Consider the following 23193-nt stretch of genomic DNA (forward strand, 5'->3'; position numbering starts at 1 on the left):
TTGATTGTTTCTTCCAATCCCAGTGCTGTGTTTCATTTAAAGTCCCGCTGTCCCCTTGTCCCCAAATTTCCCCTTGTTGTCCACATTATCGGGGATGGAGACCTGTATGCTATGCAAGCCATGGTCTCATTTTAAAGTCCCAACTTTTTTCTTTCCCCTAGGACAACATAGAGATTATAAAAGTGTAGACACTTGTAGATAGATACAAGGCCCCATCCCTGTATTAAAAACCATTTTTGTAAAAAAAAAAGTTTCCAATCTAACCATTGGAATATCAGTATATGGGGGTTATTTATGTGCCAACAAAACCAGTGTTGGCTTGTCTGCCATTGTTACAGTTTTGTTGGCACACAAAATTCCCCATATTCCGATTTTCCAACGGGTAGATTGGAAACTTTTATCTTTTACAAAAATTCATATCTACTGTAGGCCAAGACTGTCAAATTTCTCACCTGTCTCATTGCAGCAAATATTCTAAACAGTGTATGAAAAGTGCCCTATATTTTACAGATCCGGACTCTACCAGTGACACAGAAGTCATAACGAATGTGACATCTCCCAGTTTAGATCGACTGTGGTCTTTTGTGTGTGACATAACGAAGGGACACAACGTCAGCAGCACATCATGGAATAAGAAAAACCTGGTTAGCAGAAACACCACCTTATGCTTATATACTAGCTGTGCCATACATTCTGAGACTTCTACATCTTTGTTCCTTCATTTATCTATTTATTTGTTCTCTCAGGATCTCCTGGCTGTTGGCTATGGGCAGTTTGGCTTCAAAGAACAAAAAGGAGGATTGGCTTGTTGCTGGTCACTGAAGAACACAACAGTAAGAAAGAAATGATTTCATCTAATTGTTTAGTCCAGATGTGAGCAATACATTTCTTTATACAAGGGGTCTCAAACTGGCAGCTCTCCAGCTGTTGCAAAACTACAAGTCCCATCATGCCTCTGTTTGTGGGAGTCATGCTTGTAACTGTCAGCCTTGCAATGCTTCATGGGACTTGTAGTTTCGCAACAGCTGGAGGGGTGCCAGTTTGAGACCCCTGTTTTATACCTTCTGTGTATGAGGAGCATTGTACCTGCAGAAACACAGGGAACGGCAATCTCCTCTTTACACACTAGAGAAATACAATATGGGAACTCAAGTTATTGGCTGCAGTTAAAGGGAATGTATAGGGGTGTGTATATATATATATATATATATATATATATATATACATGATCTTTATTTCTTATTTTTATTAATATTATGTTGTTTATAAATATTTTTGAGTCTAGTTATCTGCCAGCAGGTGGATTGCGGGGATTATTTTTACATAATTGCATGTCTGTCCTTATCTGCTCTGCTAAAATAAGTCTGTTACAGACCTCTATAGCTCAAGATAACATTTTCACACACACACACTTGTCAGAAATAATCTCTTGGCTTCTGATGTTAAATTTTAAGAGGAATTTCACACTAAATTAAAAGTGACCAGGCCTGAACACTGTCATGTAAGAGGGGGGGGGGCAGTATCTTGCTGTGGGATAGTGGACTCGGTCACTCTTTCCTGAATAAGTAGGTTACAGTGTCTCTTTAACAGTGGCGGCTGGTGCTAATACAATTTGGGGGGGGCGCTCCTCCTTCCAGGTCCTCACTCACCAGAGGACACCTTGCGCTCCACGGGCAAGAAGCCGGAAGTGACACAATGACGAATATTGATTTGCTAAAATCAAAAGTCGGAGGGTTTGGAAACCGGAAGTGACGCAATGATGAATATTGATTCGCTAAAATAGGGTTCTGCGCCCCAGGACAATCTGAAAGAAGCCAGCTAGAGCTCATCCTCATATCACATGCTTTTCAATAGTTTACTGACCTAATAGACACCCATTAGTCCGGCACCCCGCCGCTCACACATGTGGACGAATATGAACAGTTTTTTTTATAAATACATGATAATATATGATTGACTAACAGTTTTTAACATGTTAAAACTTAAAGGGGGGGGGGGGTGGCACCCCTTATTGACAGGCCACCACTGCTCTTTTAGTACAGTATTTTTTTCACGTGTACTTATTAGTCATTGATGCTTTTTTTTTTTTTTAAGTGGCCAGAGAGGATATTCCATTGTGAAAGTGGGGTCACAGCCGTGGACTTTTCAGCAGCCTCTCCAAATCTTCTGGCTGTTGGGATGTATGATGGTACAGTGGCAATTTACAATGTACAGAACAAAGATGACGTCCCAGTACTAGACAGCAGGTATGATAAGATGTCTGTATATTAAGGGGGACTGTACAGGGTGGGCCATTTATATGGATCTACCCGGGTGGGCCATTTATATGGATACACCTTAATAAAATGGGAATGGTTGGTGATATTAACTTCCTGTTTGTGGCACATTAGTATATGTAAGGGGGGAAACTTTTCAAGATGGGTGGTGACCATGGTGGCCATTTTGAAGTCGGACATTTTGAATCCAACTTTTGTTTTTGATGTATCCATATAAATGGCCCACCCTGTAGATTTTATTATTGAGCTCAATTTAAATTATCTTATGAGTGATGTACTGTTATTATGTGTAATATTATTAGGGATATCCATATTTGTTCATTACCTATACAGGCTCTGCTTACTGGTTGTGCCTTGTTGATCCTCTCTCACCAGTGAAAGCCTACCAGACACGGTCATTCCTATTGTAAATAATGTTGTTTCTGCAGTCTCTAGTTGCATGAAATATTCACAGTGCCGCTGGTAACTGGCAAACGTATGACCTAGGCCAGCCTTTCGCAACCTTTTTACCCCAGAGGAATCCTTGAAATAATTATTTCATTTCGGGAAACCTTTGGTAAGATTATTCTGTCAAGGGTCATTGGTCTCTTACATTGGTGGTGTTAAGTGTGAAGAATGTCACCCTACAGGGGTGGTCAGAATGACTCCGTGGCTTCTTGGAATTCAGTTTCAGAGGTTCTAATGTCATTCGGCAACCTTGCTGAGATATGATATGGGTATGACTGCCATATTCTGCAGTAAAAATATCATTATAATAAAATGCATGTCGGCCAAATGGGCTGTTATGAAGATGGTTTTGCTTGAGTTCGGCAATGTTGCAAAAGATTGATATCTTTCTTTGGAACGGTGATGGTTCATGAGACTTTTTACTGTCACTTTATTTGTATGCCTTGTTTCCTTCCATCAGTGATAATCCCAATAAACATACTTGTCCAGTGTGGCAGCTAAAGTGGATCGAACAGGATCACAACACCCTGGGGGAGGATAATGGAGAGATCCTTGTGTCTATATGTGCAGATGGCAGGATTACAAGATGGCATATGCGGAAGGGGCTGGACTGTAGCGGTGAGGAAAGATACTAAACCCAAATGACAAATATCAATGTTGTTTCTATTACTTTTTCAGGTTTGAAATATGTATCAGACTTTATGTGTTTTCTGTTTAAGAATAATTTATTCCTAAAATCTCGCTGTTGCACTTCTTGTATGATGGTGGTAAATTCAATCTCCATGGTCTCCTTGTTGGACTACTGTAGCCACCCTCTATGCATTCTCATATGGGATTACAATAGAATGTGCTGACTCCGCAAGCGCCAAAACATTAAACTTTCAAAGTTTATGCCAGCAGTTTGACTGGGAGCCCCTTCCATGTTCACGTCCATCCTCCATTACAGTCATTTGTAGAAGGTACCAAAAATCCTTGGCATGCATGCGCATTGAATAATGCCAGTGCAATGCATCATGGGATGTGTAGAACAATAGTTCAATGAGATGTGGCATAGACGTACCAAGACAATCGCCAACATTTTTTTGGCACATATACGCCAACATATATGTTAAAGAATCAATATTTTATTGTCGCAATAGTCAACCAATGATTTTGTTATGACCATTTTTATGACTATTGTAATGATAAAATATTGATTCCTTTTGGCTACTTTGACACTGGGGCGCTTTGCAGTCGCTATAACGTTAAAAATAGCGCCTGCAAAGCGCCCTGAAAGAGCGATGGCAGGACGCTCAAATAAGTCCTGCCAGCTGCATCTTTGAGGCGCTTTAGGAGCGGTGAATAAAGATTTTTTTGGCACATATACGCCAACATATATGTTAAAGAATCAATATTTTATTGTTACAATAGTCAACCAATGATTTTGTTATGACCATTTTTATGACTATTGTAATGATAAAATATTGATTCCTTTTGGCTACTTTGACACTGAGGCGCTTTGCAGTCGCTAGAACGTTAAAAATAGCGCCTGCAAAGCGCCCTGAAAGAGCGCTGGCAGGACGCTCAAATAAGTCCTGCCAGCTGCATCTTTGAGGCGCTTTAGGAGCGGTGAATACACCGTTCCTAAAGCCCGCCTGCCCATTGAAATCAATGGGCAGCACCTCCAAACCGCCGGCACAGCGCCGCTTTGTGGGCGGTTTTAACCCCTTAATCGGCCGCTAGTGGGGGTTAAAAATACTCCGCTAGGGGCCTGAAAAGCGTCGCAAAAATTACGATAAAGCGCTGCTAAAAATAGCGGCACTTTACCACCAATGCCCACGACGCTCCAGTGTGAAAATAGCCTTACATCAGGTGTGTCAAACTGGCGGCCCTCCAGCTGTTGCAAAACTACAAGTCCCATGAGGCATTGCAATGCTGACAGTTACAAGCATGACTCCCCCAGGCAGAGGTAAGATGGGATTTGTAGTTCTGCAACAGCTGGAGGGCCACCAGTTTGAGACCCCTGCTTTACATTTAGCACCCCCTGTGTACAGTGGGTACATTTATTTGGGCTCCGGTTGTAGCCAGGGGAGCCAGGGTTAATTTGTTTAGAGTTAGGTTGGCAGAGCTCTGAGTCTCTGTCGCCTCCCCCTGGCTTCTAGAACTCTTGGAGAGTTCTAGAACTTAGAGGGTGGAGGGGCAGAGATGAAATTTGAATATTTATGGAGACTTCTCCAATCCCTGGGTGAGGACATTCCAGTAGGTGTAGAGATGGCCCATCTGTATTCCGCAGTCTAGGGTCCTGGCACCTGAAGGGTACACTTGTGCTGGGCGGCTGTGCCTTCTGGCAGAAGGAGCCAGAGGGGAAGAGAGAGAAACCATCAGAGGAAGCTTCACACCTTTTTAGCCTGGGCAGATTCCAAGTTGAAGCCAGGTGCCTTGGTAGTTTCCACAGAAGAAATACAATTGCATTCAGTGTTGTTGAATCCATTTCTTTACCAGTCAAGCTAATCTATACATCCTACTGGAGGACATCCGTGTGGGTTTTTCTTTGATAGCAGAGACAGTTTAAGTCCTCAAGTTACATTCACTGGCACATGTGCAATAATGCAAGCTACCAATACTTAAAATTTCACAAAAAAAGGTACACATTTTAATAAGGGGCGAGGAGCCCCCTGTACAAACTTATAATAGTTAACGGCGTAAGTGCAGATTTGCGCCGGCGGATCGCTGCGCCTTACCCAGAGAACCAGATTACGCCTCCAAATAGACTTCATCGCCTCGGTGTAACCTTTCCACGCCGGCGCGGCGTTGGCGCAGATTTACGCTGGTCGGATCTGGTGCGGCCATGGTTTTTGTGTTTTTAAATATGCAAATGAGTTTTTTGGGCCGATTCATCAACTTAAGCTTGACCGGCGCAGGCTACTCCCGGTGAGCGGAGCTGAAATTTCCGGTGCAAAGTTACACCTCATAAAAGCAGGGGTAACTTTGCACCAAACTTGCAGAGGTCAGCTGGAGAGCAGCTAAAGCAGCAGCGTTAAAAACGAACTGAGCAACAACACTTGCTGGACAACACATAGAGGCGGTCCCCATGTTGGGAGAGGCCCTCAATAATTACAGCCCTCTCCTCTGGGCTGAAATTGGTCATCCGCCCACCTGAGGATTCCACATCAGCCATAACTGCCCCACCACAATGCAAACGACCTAGCTTAGAAAAAAAAAAGCTTCAGTACATTTGCACCTGCAGGGCGGAAGTCTGGGCTGATTCATGGACTGGGCTTTGGTAGTGGGTCGGCGTAGCTCAGGGATCACGCCGGGGCGCAGTTCTGAGCATGTGCAGATTGGGGCATTTACCCCTGGATGTCACTGAGCATGTGCGGTCTAAGATGCGCCCCGGCGTGACCCCTGCGCTACGGTCGGCACTTCATTAGCATAGGGTGACTCCCAGTTGGCCTTACCCCACCTTACGCCGTCTAAAATCCGCCCCGCTGGGGCATCGTAGACAAAAAAAGTTTCTTGAATCACCTAACTGCCTCTCCGCGCTGGACCGGTGTAGTCTAAAAATGATGCACCACGCCGGTGCAAATCTGCACCATTGTTCATGAATCTGGCCCGGAGTGTTTAATAGAACCAAGAATACAACCTTATATACAGTTTAAAGAGGAGGTAACCAGAACATAAATTAACATGAGCTAATTAACTAATCATTTACCCAGACTAGGCGACTCATAGGTAGACGTCACGTCTCCTCGCTCACCTGCTATACAATACACATTATCATAAGTGTATACACAGGACATCTTCAGACAATAGCCAGGTCAATTAGCACAGAGAACAGACAGATGGCTGGAGGTGAGGACATTAGCATCTAACAGTATGAATGGGTCACTCTTACAATTAACCCGTTGAGTTCAGAATCAACAAACGGGAAATAGTTCTTTACAGATATCCTGGAATATATTGTGGATAATAATTACATATTAATGCCATCTCAGGTAGTCCAAGATATAATTTCTCAGTCATCCTAGTGGACATAGGATGATTTTAGACATAAGAGGGCCCGGGGATGTCCCGGAATGAGTCTGTCACAGTCCCCATACTCTGGAAATGTACCCTGTTAGAACAACGGAGCAAGGGCTCTGAATGAGCAGATATGTGGCGAGGGAGTTCCAATAGGTGAATATACCTTGCTGGGGGATAAACTATCAGCAACAATCTTGCTATCCCTGATTGGGCAAATTACAGAAAACCGCCTGGCAAACCGCTGATATCCAGCACTGTGGCGGGTAGACAGCAAAGCAGAATTTGAGTAATCCTCTCATTTCTATTATGTATCATGTTACAATGTAAGACATGATAAATGAGCAAGCCTTGATATGTACCATGATTTATGCCATTTATTTAAACACATTATTTCATTTTTCTTTTCTGGCAGATCTGATGAGATTAAAGCGCACAGGAAGCGACCGATCAAAAAAATCGGCTGGAGGGAATGAGATAAAAGGGGAAGCATTCATCTCCCGACAGGCTCCCGGGATGTGTTTTGACTTCCTTCCTGTGGTATGGGCTACTAAGACGCACTGTCATGTCACAGAGTCACACTGAGTGGTACTGACGTGTGAAGAAATTTGTGTTGTTTCCCATAGCAACCAACAGATACTTAAATTTGTTCTATGATCAGATACCAGGGGCAAAGATCTCTGCTTTCCTCTGCACTGAGTTATGTTTTATGACCTTATAGGTCAGCCACAATGTTACGAGATTTCACTTTATTAGAGCAACTCTCAAGACCACTAGCTACTTTGCTGCAAGATGTCACCAATGGCAGCAGTGGTTAGGAACGGGGAGGATATGAAGAGGAGACAGAATGGCGGGCGTCAGATCGGTTGGGTTCAGGTGGAGGTTGAGACAGGCGGCAAACAAGGAGAGTCGGTTTCAAGGCAGAGGCCGAGGCAGGCGGAAAGCAAGGATGGTCAGGAACAAATAGAGTCTGCAACAGGGTCAGGAGTCAGGCAATCCAGAAGTTTGGCAAGTAGTCTATAGAGATAAGATAGCTGCCAAGAAGTCACAGCATGAGCTGCCATAAGGGAAGGAGTCTAAATACCTTACTTGACTTGTGTGCCCACCCCAACACAAGGGACGTCCATGCATGCCCCTGACCAACCACTCCCCTGCAGTCCTTGTAAACTTAGAACTTAGTACATCCAATGGTGATATACAGTATCTCACAAAAGTGAGTACACCCCTCACATTTTTGTAAATATTTTATTCTATCTTTTCATGTGACAACACTAAAAAAATGACACTTTGCTACAATGTTGTGTAGTGAGTGTACAGCTTGTATAACAGTGTACATTTGCTGTCCCCTCAAAAAAAACCAACACGCAGCCATTAAAGCGGGAGTTCACCCGATTTTTTTTTTTTTAACATTAGATTCATGCTCATTTTGTCACGGGGAATCGGGTAGTTTTTTTAAAATCGAAGCAGTACTTACCATTTTAGAGAGCGATCTTCTCCGCCGCTTCCGGGTATGGTCTTCGGGACTGGGCGTTCCTATTTGATTGACAGGCTTCCGACGGTCGCATACATCGCGTCACGAGTAGCCGAAAGAAGCCGAACGTCGGTGCGGCTCTATACGGCGCCTGCGCACCGACGTTCGGCTACTTTCGGAAAATCGTGACGCGATCTATGCGACCGTCGGAAGCCTGTCAATCAAGTAGGAACGCCCAGTCCCGCAGCCCATACCCGGAAGCGGCGGAGAAGATGCATCTCTAAAACGGTAAGTACTGCTTCGATTGTAAAAAAAACTACCCGATTCCCCTAGCCTCAATCTAATGTTAAAAAAAAAGGTTTTTGGGTGAACCTCCACTTTAATGTGTAAACCGCTGGCAACGGAAAGTAAGTACACCCCTAAGTGAAGATGTTCAAATTGGGCCCAAAGTGTCAATATTTTGTGTGGCCACCATTATTTTCCAGCACTGCCTTAACCCTCTTGGGCATGGAATTCACCAGAGCTTCACAGGTTGCCACTGGAGTCTCTTCCACTCCTCCATGATGACATCACAGAGCTGGTGGATGTTAGAGACCTTGCGCTCCTCCACCTTCTATTTTGAGGATGCCCCACAGATGCTCAATAGGGTTTAGGTCTGGAGACATGCTTGGCCAGTCCATCACCGTTACCCTCAGCTTCTTTAGCAAGGCAGTGGTCGTCTTGAAGGCTGCGGCCCAGTCTTCAAAGGGAGGGGATCATGCTCTGCTTCAGTATATCACAGTACATTTTGGCATTCATGGTTCCCTCAATGAACTGTAGCTCCCTCAAACAAACTGTTTGCAGGCTTTCTTGTACATCATCTTTAGAAGAGGCTTCCTTCTGGGACGACAGCCATGCAGACCAATTTGATGCAGCATGCGGCGTATGGTCTGAGCACTGACAAACTGGCCCCCCACCCCTTCAAAAATTGACAGCGCTATATAAGAACCTGTAATAAAAAAAAATAGGGGGCCAAGGGTGATGTTATCAGTGTGATGATTTAACCTTTGACCCTTCTGGTGACATCAACTATACAGATGGGTTTACCTGGCAGTGCCCAACCTTCACATTCATATGGCTCAGCTGTTTCAAGGGTTCAATTCCAACTATTACCGAAATACAAATTTAATTTTACAACCAAAAGAGTTTTGATTGACATTAGTGAATAAAGCTGTGTAGGGAAGAAAATAAACAATTTTGTGTTTTATTCTAGGACTGTAATATTTACCTTGCTGGTACTGAAGAGGGTCACATACACAAGTGTTCCTGCTCGTACAATGAACAGTTTTTGGATACCTACAAGGCACACAAGGTGAGGATTCGTGTTACTCCTGTCCTGGGCTGAGTCCGATATCCAATCACCTCCAGCTTTATGTCGTGTCTCCAGATTTTCTCTATTGGGATCTCCTTGCTGTAATCGGGCTTCAGTTCCTCTTCTGTTCTTTAAGGCTGGGTTCACATATGCTGCGGCCACAGTCCACAGCATAATATTTATAATGGAGCTGAACTTAACCACTTAAGGACCGCCGCACGACTATATACGTCGACAGAATGGCACGGCTGGGCACATGGACGTATATATATGTCCTCTTTAAGAGCCCAGATGTGGGTCGCGAGCGTGCCGGCGGTGGCGCGCTTGCGACCCGATCCGAAGCTCCGCAGCCACGAAACCCACGGACCCGATCACCACGGGTGTCACGCGATCGGGTCACAGGAGCTGAAGAACGGGGAGAGGTGAGTGCAAACAAACCTTCCCCGTTCTTCTCTGTGGCAGTGTCAGTGATCGTCTGTTCCCTAATATAGGGAACGAGGATCACTGACGTCACACGTCCAGCCCCGCCCCCCTACAGTAAGAAACACACATTAGGTCACACTTATTTTTATAGCACTTTTCGCTGTGAGAATGACAATGGTCCCAAAAATGTGTCAAAAGTGTCCGATGTGTCCGCCATTATGTCGCAAAAAAAATCGCTGATCGCCGCCATTAGTAGTAAAAAAAAATTATTAATGAAAATGCCATAAAACTATCCCCTATTTTGTAAACGCTATACATTTTGCGCAAACCAATCGATAAACGCTTATTGCGATTTATTTTTATTTTTACCAAAAATATGTAGAATACGTATCGACCTAAACCGAGGAAAAAATGTTTTTTATATCATTTTTGGGGATATTTATTATAGCAAAAAGTTAAAAATATTGATTTTTTTTCCAAAATTGTCGCTCTATTTTTGTTTATAGCGCAAAAAATAAAAACCGCAGAGGTGATCAAATACCACAAAAAGAAAGCTCTATTTGTGGGAAAAAAAGGACGCCAATTTTGTTTGGGAGGCACGTCGAATGACCGCGCAATTGTCAGTTAAAGCGATGCAGTGCCGAATCGCAAAAAGACATCTACAACTTTTTCTATGTACACAAAAGGACTATTTCTCTCAAATATTGTTCACAAATCTGTCTAAATCTGTGTTAGTGAGCACTTCTCCTTTGTCAAGATAATCCATCAACCGCACTGATGTGGCATATAAAGATATTGATTAGACAGCATGATTAGTCCACTCTAAAATGTGCAGTTTTACTGTATTGGGGGGGGGGTCCGAAAACCAGTCAGTATCTGGTGTGACCACCATTTGCCTCACGCAGTGCAGCACATCTACTTCGTATAGAGTTAATCAGGTTGTTGATTGTGGCCTGTGGAATTTTGGTCCATTCCTCTTTAATGGCTGTGCGAAGTTGCTGGATATTGCCAGGAACTGAAACACGCTGTCGTATACGCCGATCCAGAGCATCCCAAACATGCTCAATGGGTGACATGTCATGTGACCAGGGCTGCCATCAAGGGGGTACAGCCCGTACAGATGTAAGGGGCCCGGGAGTCCTGAGGGGCCCGGGAGTCCTGAGGGGCCCAAGCTTCCTGAGGGGAGAGCCCCTCACAAGTTGGCACCTCCCCTTTTGTTCTTTTCCGCTGCTGTTTAATGGGCCCCAAAATTTCTAATGGCTGCCCTGCCGGTGAGTATGCTGGCCATGCGAGAACTGGGATGTTTTCAGCTTTCAGGAATTGTGTACAGATCCTTGCAACATGGGGCCGTGCATTATAATCCTGCAACATGAGGTGATGGTTGTGGATGAATGGCACAACAATGGGCCTCAGGATCTCGTCACGGTATCTCTGTACATTCAAAATGGCATCAATAAAATGCATCTGTGGTCGTTGTCCATAACATACGCCTGTCCATACCATAACCCCACCGTCACCATGGGCCACTCCATCCACAACGTTGACATCAGCAAACCGCTCACCCACACAATGCCATACACGCTGTCTGCCATCTGCCCCTGTTTCTAGTTTGCCGGTTGGTCATTATGAAGAGATCTCAGAATCCTTTTCCTTTTGTTTTCAATACAACAAGAGCCGTGAGACCCATTATAATGGGGGAAGGGGGGCATAGGTTGAGACCACGATGGGCATCTCACTATTAGAGATGCAGGACACTGAATTCAACCCCCTGGGACCACCCATATCTGAAACAGTGCACTGACCCTCAAAGATTGGGCAGGTCTGTTCTTCGCTACTCCTGACCAGCCATGGTGAAAAAATTATAAAGAGCGGCCTCAGCCTACAAGTCTCCACCAAACCAAACACCAAGATGCAATTCGCCCTGCCCACCGGGGCTTAGCCAGAGGGACCCTATGCATCAGGTTGTGTAGTTTGGTCGTTACATGTAGGCTGAGGCTGCTCTTTATCGTTTATTTACCTTGTCTGGTTGGGTGTAGTAGCAATCCTTTAATCTTTACATTTAACCTCTTGGAGGGGTATTATGACACGCCTGCACCCCATGTTCTGGGACACAGGGATATGCTTTCACCTCTACTTTAAGGGGCACCCAAAGCAATCAAACAGGTCTGTTCTTCTGTTATATCAATCACTGTAGCCAATTCCTTATGATAATACGTACTGTCTGTCTAAATGTCTCTTCATATTTCAGGGTCCAGTCTATAAGCTGGCGTGGTCTCCCTTCTGCCCCGACGTGTTCCTCAGTTGCTCAGCAGATTGGTGTATTCACTTGTGGCGACAGGACATCCTGAAACCCATCTTAACATTCTCGGCTACGAAAAACGCCGTCCATGACATCATGTGGTCTCCGAAATCACCGCTAGTGTTTGGAGCGGTGAATGAGAACAGGGTGGAGATCTGGAATTTGGGTGTCAGCACGTAAGTCATCTGTTTTTGATTGTTCGGAGTGACATTTTGTTTCTGAAGCAGTAAAATGGAAACTCCAAAGATATCCTTACCTCTTTTTCAGGGAAAGAGACGTTAATGTACAGGGTGGGCCATTTATATGGATACACCTTAATAAAATGGGAATGGTTGGTGATATTAACTTCCTGTTTGTGGCACATTAGTATATGTAAGGGGGGAAATTTTCAAGATGGGTGGTGACCATGGTGGCCATTTTGAAGTCGGCCATTTTGAATCCAACTTTTGTTTTTGGTGTATCCATATAAATGGCCCACCCTGTATATAGTCATTGCTTGACTTCTTCACTTACGTTGTCAGTTCTCATCCTTTCAACTGCATCATACTAGTTATACTTCTAATTACTAATTATGTATAATTATAAGTAGAAGAGGAAAGAAATTTGGGATTTTATATGAGGCATGAATATGTATAAAGTGTTATGTACAATACCTTATTTTTAATAAATTAGATGTCACAATCATCATGGGGAGATCTATGTACCCATATTCAACTAATAAGCAATAGAACCAATATTGTAAATTCAATGAATATATGTAGTGTAATATAAAGATATACAAGGTATCATATGATATACAATAGCAGTGTAGGCAAAGCAAGGCAAAATCAATATAATAATAATCATATGGATATCCACTGCTCATAAAAATGAAAGGAACACTTTGAAAACATATCAGATCTCAACGGGCAAAAATCTCATGCTGGATATCTATACTGCTGAATTCAAAGACACCCCGAAAATCACAGTGAAATAATTATGCAGCAAGCTAGTCCATTTTGCTGAAATTTTATTGCAACAACTCAAAATGGTCCTCAGTAGTTTGTATGGCCCCCCCAAGTGTTTGTATGCATGCCTGACAACATCAGGGCAAGCTCCTAATGAGACGACGGATGGCGTCCTGGGGTATTTCCTCCCAGATCTGGTCCAGAGCATCACTGAGCTAATAAACAGACTGGGGTGCAATCTGGCGGCACCGGATGGGCCGAAACATAATGTCCCAGAGGTGTTCTTTTGGATTTAGGTCAGGTGAGCGTGGGGGCCATTCAATGGTATCAATTTCTTCATCCAGGAACTGGCTGCATGCTCTCGCCACATGAGGCCGGCCATTGTCGTGCACCAGGAGGAACCCAGGACCCACTGCACCAGCGTAGGGTCTTACAATGGGTCCAAGGATTTCATCCCGATACCTAATGGCAGTCAGGGTGCCATTGTGTAGCCTGTAGAGGTCTGTGTGTCCCTCCATGGATATGCCTCCCCAGACCATCACTGACCCACCACCAAACCGATCATGCTGAACGATGTTACAAGCAGCATAAAGTTCTCCGCAGCTTCTCCAGACCCTTTCTCGTCTGTCACATACGCTCAGGGTGAACCTGCTCTCATCTGTGAAAAGCTTTGGGCACCAGTGGCGGACCTGCCAATTCTGGTGTTCAATGGAAAATGCAAATCAAGCTCCATAATGTCCGGCAGTGAGCACAGAGCACACTAGAGGATGTCGGGCCCTCAAGCCACCCCCATGAAGTCTGTTTCTGATTGTTTGGTCAGAGACATTCACACCAGTGGCCTGCTGGAGGTCATTTTGTAGGGCTCTGGCAGTGTTCATCCTGTTCCTCCTTGCACAAAGGAGCAGATACCGGTCCTGTTGATGAGTTAAGGACCTTCTACGGCTCTGTCCAGCTCTCCTAGAGTATCTGCCTGTCTCCTGGAATCTCCTCCATGCTCTTGAGACTGTGCTGGGAGACACGGCAAACCTTCTGGCAATGACACGTATTGATGTGCCATCCTGGAGGAGTTGGACTGCTTGTGCAACCTTTGTAGGGTCCAAGTATCGCCTTGTGCTACCAGTAGTGACACGAACCCTAGCCAAATGCAAAACAGTCAGAAAAGATGAGTAAGAAAAAAATGTCAGACATCTCCACCTGAAAAACCATTCCTGTTTTGGAGGTCGTCTCATTGTTGCCCATCTAGTGCACCTGTTGTTAATTTCAATTAACAGCAAAGAAGCTGAAACTGATTAACAACCCCCTCTGTATACACCCCTCCCCCTCTGTATACACCCCTCCCCCTCTGTTACTTAACTGACCAGATCAATATCCCAGGAGTTTTGATTCAAAAGTATTCCTTTAATTTTTTTGAGCAGTGTATTTAATATTAATAATGGATAAATATGATACAAACAATGATAATTAATGAATTTAATAAACATACAAATCAAATAAACAATTAATCATGATGGATGTAAACAAATTATTGGCAGAATTCGTGATTTTAGGCAAGCTTGACTTGGCACCCTTGAGTGTAGACTCAACGCGTTTCATGGCGTTTACAGCCAATCATCAGGAGTAGGATGCATGAATTTTGGCTATTTTAGCTGAGAGGCTGAGCCGTGTGCCGGTGCAGGTATGTGGGTGGATCCTTTTTTTTTTTTGGTTGTGATGATGCCCGAGTTTGGACCAGCTCTGTGACGTGAGCCCGCTCTCTGCTGAAAACATGTCACTCACAGCAAAACGAAATGCAGTCCTGTCATCCACAGGAGAAGTACAGCCAAACAAGCTTTGGCTGTACTTCTCCTTTCATGGATGATCCAGTGAAACTGGGGGGGGTGGGGGGGGGGCAATGAATTGAAAGCATCTGGGGGCCCACAGCTTAGGTGCAACTAAAGTTGTTTGGGGATTTTAAAAGTTATTTATAGCCTTTTTTTTTTCTACTCGCTCTGTCATATGACAGGTTATCTTAATCACTTGCCGACCGCCGCACGCACTTATACGTCGACAGAATGGCACTCCTGGGCACAAGGACGTATATATACGTCCCCTTTAAGAAAGCAGCATTGTGGACGTGCGCCCGCCGCGAGCACCATGAGTCCGACCGCGGGTCGGGCTCATGGTCGCAGCGGATCTCAGCGGGGATACCCGCGATCGTTTCACGTTGAGGAAGAACGGGAAGATTCTGATGTGAACAAGCATCTCCCCGATTTGTCTAGTGACAATGACACTAATCACCGCTTCCTGTAATCGGAAGCAGTGATCACTGTCTTGTCACACACAGCCCATCCCCCCTACAGTAAGAGTCACTCACTAGGGCACACTTAACCCCTACAGCTCCACCTAGTGGTTAACCCCTTCACTGCCAGTGTAATTTTCATAGTATTCAGTGCATTTTTATAGCACTGATCGCTGTAAAAATGACAATGGTCCCAAAAATTTGTCAAAAGTGTCTGATGTGTCCGCCATAATGTCGCAGTCACGATAAAAATTGCTGATCGCCGCCATTACTAGTAAAAAAAATAATATATTAATAAAAATGCCATAAAACTATCCCCTATTTTCTAGACGCTATGGCCCAGATTCTCAAAGCTTCCGTAGATTTACGCGTCGAATATGCTAATGAGCTAGATACGCCGATTCACGAACGTACGTGCGCCCGGCGTAGCAAGATACGTTGTTTACGTAAGACATACGCCGGCGTAAAGTTACCCCTCATAAAGCAGGGGTAAGTCATGTTAGGTATGGACATCGGAAACGTACGAACAGCGTCGTGTTTTACGTCGTTTGCGTAAGTCGTCCGTGAATGGGGCTGGACGTAATTTATGTTCACGTCGAAAGCATTGACTATTTGCGGCGTAATTTTGAGCATGCGCACTGGGATACGTTCACGGACGGCGCATTCACCGTTCGTTAAAAACGTCAATCACGTTGGGTCACGATACATTAACATAAAACACGCCCACACTAGCCTACTTTGAATTACGCGGGCTTACGCCGGCACAGTTACACTACGCCGCCGTAACTTGGCCGCAAGTTCTTTGAGAATACGGGACCTGCCTCACTAAGTTACGGCGGCGTAGTGTATCTGAGATACGCTACGCCCGCCTATAGATAGGCGCGTTTTGAGAATCTGGCCCTATATCTTTTGCACAATCCGATCAATAAACGCTTATTGCAATATTTTTTTACCAAAAATATGTAGAAGAATACGTATCGGCCTAAACTGAGGAAAAAAAATGTTTTATAATTTTTTGGGGGATATTTATTATAGCAAAAAGTAAAAGATATAGAATTTTTTTCAAAATGATCGCTCTATTTTTGTTTATAGTGCAAAAAATAAAAACCGCAGAGGTGATCAAATACCACCAAAAGAAAGCCCTATTTGTGGGAAAAAAAAGGACGTCAATTTTGTTTGGCAGCCACGTCGCACGACCGCGCAATTGTCAGTTAAAACGACGCAGTGCGGAATCGCAAAAAGTGTCCCGGTCTTTGACCAGCAAAATGGTCCGGGGCTTAAGTGGTTAAGCACTGAGAAGGTGGCTTTATACACCATTATTTGGAGAGAGTCTATATTTATTCCTATGTGATGTCTTCAGCTTTTGGATTTTTTTGTCTTGTACAGATTGGACCCGATCATTGTGAGTCCTGCCAAACCTGGAATGAGACTCACGACACTTCTCTTCGCTAAGAACACAAACTGCGTCCTGATAGGAGACAGCGACGGACAAGTCAGTGTGTACACGCTGAGAAACGTCTCACATTCGCGTGCATCAAAGGTGAGGCTTTTTATCTTTGATGTCACATTCATTCGGTATTTAATGTTTTCCCCTTTTTTTATCTCTGTTTTAGTTTTAGATAAAGTCAGCCACAGGTTTCTATTCTATTCACTGTCTGTGTCCCCGCTGGGGAGATTCACACCTTTTTGTTTGTTCTGGTGACCATTGTCTCCGAGACAGGAAGTGATAGAAAACCTAGTTAGAAATAGGTCTATTGCGGCCGTTCGTATTTAAATCGAAGACAGTGCCTTGCAAAAGTATTCACCCCCCTTGGCATTTTTCGTGTTTTGTTGCCTCACAACCTGAAATTAACATGGATTGTTTGAGGATTTACATCATTTAATTTACAGAAGATGCCCACATCTTTTTTTTTTTTTTATTGTGAAGCAAAAAACAAATAGGACAAAATAACAAAAAAACTCAATGGGCCAGATTCACATAGGTTAGCGGATCTTTAGATCCGCGTGATCTATGTGATTTAAGATCCGCCGCCGCAAGTTTTTGAGGCAAGTGGGTAATTCACAAAACACTTACCTCAAAACTTGCGGCGGCGTCTCGCAAATCCCCCGGCGGAATTCAAATTCCGCGGCTAGGGGGAGTGTACTATTCAAATCAGGCGCGTTCCCGCGCCGATCGAATAGCGCATGCGCCGTCCGGAAATTTTCCCAGCGTGCATTGCTCCAAATGACGTCGCAAGGACGTCATTGGTTTCGACGTTTACGTAAATTACGTCCATCCGTATGCGCGAACGACTTACACAAACGACGTAAAAATTTCAAATTTCGTCGCGGGAACGAAGGTCATACTTAACATTGGCTGCGCCTCATAGAAGCAGGGGTAACTATACGCCAGAAAAAAGCCGAACGCAAACAACGTAAAAAAAAAAGCGCCGGGCGGTCGTTCGTTTCGGAATCGTCGTATCTCCTCATTTTCATAATCGTCACGTAAATAAAGCGAAGCGCCACCTAGCGGCCAGCCTGGAATTGCAGCCTAAGATCCGACGGTGTAACACAGTTACACCTGTCGGATCTTAGGCATATCTATGCGTAGCTGATTCTATGAATCAGGCGCATAGATACGACCAACGTAAATCAGAGATACGAAGGTGTATCAGGAGATACACCGTCGTATCTCGATGTAAATCTGGCCCAGTGTGCATAACTATTCACCCCCCTAAAGTCAATACTTTGTAGAGCCACCTTTTGCGGCTATCACGGCTCCAAGTCGCTTTGGATAAGTCTCTATGAGTTGCCACATCTTACCACTGGGATTCTTGCCCATTCCTCCTCCTTGCAGAACAGCTCCAGCTCCTTCGAGTTGGATGGTTTGCGCTTGTGAACAGCAATCTTTAAGCCTGACCACAGATTTTCTATTGGATTGAGGTCTGGACTTTGACTAGGCCATTCCAACACATTTACATGTTTCCCCTTAAACCACTCAAGTGTTGCTTTAGCAGTGTGTTTGGGGTCATTGTCCTGCTGGAAGGTGAACCTCCATCCTCGCCTCAAATCACACACAGAGTGGTGCAGGTTTTGCTCAAGAATATCCCTGTATTTAGCACCATCCATCTTTCCCTCGACCAGTTTCCCTGTCCCGACTGCTGAAAAACATCCCCACGGCATTATGCTGCCACCACCATGTTTCACGGTGGGGATGGTGTTCTTTGGGTGATGTGATGTGTTGGGTTTGCGCCAGACATAGCATTTTCTTTGATGACCAAAAAGTTACATTTTAGTCTCATCAGACCAGAGCACCTTCATCCATACATTTTGGGAGACTCCCACATGCCTTTTCTCAAATTCAAAACGTACCATTTTGGTTTTTTTTGCTGAAAGTAATGTCTTTCTTCTGGCCACTCTGCCATAAAGCCCAACTCTATGGAGCGTACGGCTTATTGTCGTCCTATGTACAGATACTCCAGTCTCTGCTGTGGAACTCTGCAGCTCCTCCAGGGTTACCTTAGGTCTCTGTGCCGCCTCTCTGATTAATGCCCTCCTTGCCCGCTCCGTGAGTTTTGGTGTGCGGCCGTCTCTTGGCAGGTTTGCGGTTGTGCCATGTTCTTTCCATTTGGTTATGATAGATGTGAGGGGGCTCCTAGGGATCATCAAAGATTTGGATATTTTTTTATAACCGAACCCTGACTTGTACTTCTCAACAACATTGTCCCTTACTGGAGAGTTCCTTGGTCTTCATGGCAGTGTTTGGTTAGTGGTGTCTCTTGCTTAGGTGTTGCAGCCTCTGGGGCCTTTCAGAAAGGTGTGTCATTGTAATGACAGATCATGTGACACTTAGATTGCACACAGGTGGACATCATTTCACTAATTATGTGACTTCTGAAGGTAATTGGTGGCACCAGAGCTTTTTATGGGCTTCATAACAAAGGGGGTGAATACATACGCACATGCCAATTATCAGTTTTTTATTTCTAAAAAATTGTTTTATGTATCTATTTTCCTAATTTTACTTCACCAACTTAGGCCCGGATTCTCAAACGAGTTAAGCCGGCGTATTTCCAGATACGCCGTCGTAACTCTGAGTCCGAGCCGTCTATGCGCCTGATTCTTAGAATCAGTTACGCATAGATTTGTATTAGATCCGACCGGCGTAAGTCTCTTACGCCGTCATATTTTTAATTTTTTTTAGAGGTAAATACGCCGTCGTATTTTAACTGCATATTTACGCTGGCCGCTAGGGGCGTGTACGCTGATTTACGCCTAGAAATATGTAAATCAGCTAGATACGCGAATTCACGAACGTACGCCCGGCCGACGCAGTACAGTAACGCCGTTTACGTTAGGCTTTTCCCGGCGTAAAGTTACCCCTGCTATATGAGGCGTACATGAGGGGTACCAATGTTAACTATGGACGTCGTTCCCGCGTTGAATTTCGAAAATTTTACGTCGTTTGCGTAAGTCGTTCGCGAATAGGGCTGGACGTCATTTACGTTCATGTCGAAAGCATTGGCTTCTTGCGGGTAAATTTGGAGCATGCGCACTGGGATACTTTCACGGACGGTGCATGCACCGTTCGTAAAAAGCGTCCTTTACGTGGGGTCACATAAAATGAACATAACACACGCCCACATCTACCACATTTGAATTAGGCAGGCTTACGCCGGCCTATTTACCATACGCCGCCGCAACTTTCATTTGAGAATACGGCACTTGCCTGTAAAAGTTGCGGAGGATACGTTACGCCCGCACAAAGATACGCGATTCTACGTGAATCCAGGCCTTAGACTATTGTGTTCTGATCCATCACATATCATTCAGATTACCGTATTTTCCGGCGTATAAGACGACTTTCTGGATGCAAAAAAATGCATCCAAAGTCGGGGGTCGTCTTATACGCCGGGGACAGTCTCCCGTGCTGCGAGAGCATCAATGATTTAAAAGACGCTCCTTCTCCTCAGAGTGTTCTGTGATAGGTGGAACACAAATCTTCCCAGCAGCGCCTCTGTTCTGTGTTCCTCCTATCACAGATGCCTTCTCATCCTCGGACGAGATGAGAAGACGTCCGTGATAGGCGGAACACAGAACAGAGGCGCTGCTGGGAAATTTTGTGTTCCGCCTAACACAGGACAGTCTGAGGAGAAGGCGCGTCTTTTAAATCATTGACGCTCGCAGCACGGAGACTGTCACCGCACCGCACCGCCTATTCAGAGAAAAAAGTGAGTGATGGCACTGTTTGCAGTGATTGCACTGGGGGGCAAGTTCAGGCACAGTGGGGGCAAGCTCAGGCACAGAGAGGGGAAAGCTCTGGCACAGAGAGGAGGCAAGCTCTGGCACAGAGAGGGGGCAAGCTCTGGCACAGTGAGGGGCAAGTGATGGCACAGTAAGGGGCAAGTGGGGGCAAGTGATGGCACAGTGGGGGCAAGTGATGGCACAGTCGGGGGATGTAATGTAATGGCACAGTGAGATTTAAAAAAGCCTGTTTCTGTCAGCGGTTCCGGCTACCCCTCAGCTTCCAGAAAGACTAGTAAGAAGGGGGTACAGTGAGTATATCCCAAAACCAACATTTTTCCTGGAAAATTAGGGGGTCGTCTTATACGCCCAGTCGTCTTATACGCCGGAAAATACGGTATTTTTTTTTTTTTTACTAAAGGCTGTAATGTAATAAAATAGGTAAAAAGCCACGGGGGTGAATACTTCTGCAAGGCACTGTAAATTGCAATGTGTATGGTGAGCATTAGATGTGATCTGCCCCAGAATAGATCCAGAAACTGAACCACAGTTACATCTGTTTGGTGAAAGTAATGACCAGGTTGAATGTATCTTTGAAGCCAACAAGAATTTAAAGACTTCTCATAAATTCCTTCCATGCAAATCCTATCCTGTAAATATTTTATTTCTTTTTGTATCTTCTGCACATTTTTCATCTTTATAGGCCCTTCCTTCCTCCCCCATCCACCCCCCTGTAAAATGTGACTCAATGCTAAGTGCTGTTTTATGGCAGACATCACTCTTAATGACAACTGGCCGAGGCCCGTCCCTCATTCCGCCAATCATTTGGTTAAATCTCCCGGCTCTATCCCATAATTCAGTCTGCTTGCCTATAATGAGGGTATCCTCCTCCTCCTTTCTTACAGGTGAAAGCGTTATACGATCTCATCGGAGCAACTCTGACCAGTCAGCTGTAATTTATTGGGAAGAATTAGTCCTGACAAGCAGATTTGGTGACGTTATGGAACAAGTGCAAAAAAATGTAAAATTAAATAAACTTGTATATAAAACAGGTGGTGTGTGTGCATTTATTTCTAGATTTTTCTTATGCTTTGTGTAACACAAAAAAAAGGGGTAAAAAGTAAAATTTTGCGTCACTTTCAAAACGCTTTTCAGGCGCTTTGAAAGTGCTGCCCATTCATTCCAATGGGCAGGGCGTTTTGGGAGCGCTAAATACAGCGCTCCCAACTCACCCCAAAGATACTGCTTTCAGGACTTTTCGGGAATGTCCCGCAAGCTCACTGCCCCAGTGTGAAAAGACACACTGGAATGAATGGGAGGCGGTTTTCAGCCGCTTAGTAGAGTCTATTTCTAGCGCTAAAGTGCCTGAAAATCGCCCCAGTGTGAAGCTGGTCTAAGTGGCATGGGTATGCACAGTTGATAGTTTTCCATTAACAGCTCATTCTGCCACCATTCAAGAGTGTGTGTGTGTGTGTATATATATATATATATACATACAGATTTCCATCAAAAGCATTGTCCGCTGCCATGTTGTTGAGGACACCATATACTTTATGTGTGGTAGAATACAGGGACAGGTCATATATACAGTTTCCGTTGGTCGACAAATGAATCCACCCAGGCTGTGGATCAATGCCAAGGTCTGACAGTGACTGTATAGATACATAGACATTAACTGGCAGGACTAAGGGTCATGTAACTAACCAGTGGCAACAACGATCTCTTCTTCATGCTACTGACCTCCAGTGTAATGGAGCACTTTATTACTGATCATCAGTGTCAGGGAGCACTTTATCACTGACCTCCAGTGTCAGGGAGCACTTTTTCACTGATCATCAGCCTCAGGGAGCACTTTATCACTGATCATCAGTGTCAGGGAGCACATTTCCAATGACATCCAGTGTCAGGGAGCACTTTATCACTGACCTCCAGTGTCAGGGAGCACTTTTTCACTGATCATCAGTGTCAGGGAGCACATTTCCAATGACATCCAGTGTCAGGGAGCACTTTATCACTGACCTCCAGTGTCATGGAGCACTTTACCACTGACCTCCAACGTCAGGGAGCACTTCATCACTGATAATTAGTGTCAGGGACCACTTTACCATTGACCTCCAACGTCAGGGAGCACTTCATCACTGATAATTAGTGTCAGGGAGCACTTTACCATTGACCTCCAACGTCAAGGAGCACTTTACCACTGACCTTCAGTGTCAGGGAACACTTTACCACTGACCTTCAGTGTCAGGGAGCACTTTATCACTGACTTCCAGTGTCAGGGAGCACTTTACAATTGACCTCCAGTGTCAGGGGGCACATTACAATTGACCTCCAGTGTCAGGGAGCACTTTACAATTGACCTCCAGTGTCAGGGAGCCCATTACCACTGACCTCCAGTGTCAGGGAGCACTTTACCACTGATCATCAGTGTCAGGGAGCACTTTACAATTGACCTCCAGTGTCAGGGAGCACATTACCA

General features: G+C 44.7%; 1 protein-coding gene across 1 annotated transcript in view; it reads left to right on the plus strand.

Moving 5' to 3' along the window:
- Positions 1-21765, plus strand: part of DNAI4 (dynein axonemal intermediate chain 4) — a 44387-nt gene extending 22622 nt beyond the window's left edge. Inside the window, exons 9-17 of the mRNA XM_040360753.1 lie at positions 511-644; positions 747-833; positions 2095-2246; positions 3184-3341; positions 7138-7262; positions 9446-9544; positions 12216-12442; positions 16878-17031; positions 21620-21765. Of these exons, the coding sequence (XP_040216687.1) occupies positions 511-644; positions 747-833; positions 2095-2246; positions 3184-3341; positions 7138-7262; positions 9446-9544; positions 12216-12442; positions 16878-17031; positions 21620-21670 (1187 nt within the window). The 3' untranslated portion in view covers positions 21671-21765. The remainder of the gene's footprint in view (positions 1-510; positions 645-746; positions 834-2094; positions 2247-3183; positions 3342-7137; positions 7263-9445; positions 9545-12215; positions 12443-16877; positions 17032-21619) is intronic.
- The last annotated feature ends 1428 nt before the right edge of the window (positions 21766-23193 follow it).

Source organism: Rana temporaria, chromosome 7, assembly GCF_905171775.1.
Source record: "Rana temporaria chromosome 7, aRanTem1.1, whole genome shotgun sequence".
NCBI classification, from domain to species: Eukaryota; Metazoa; Chordata; class Amphibia; order Anura; family Ranidae; genus Rana; species Rana temporaria.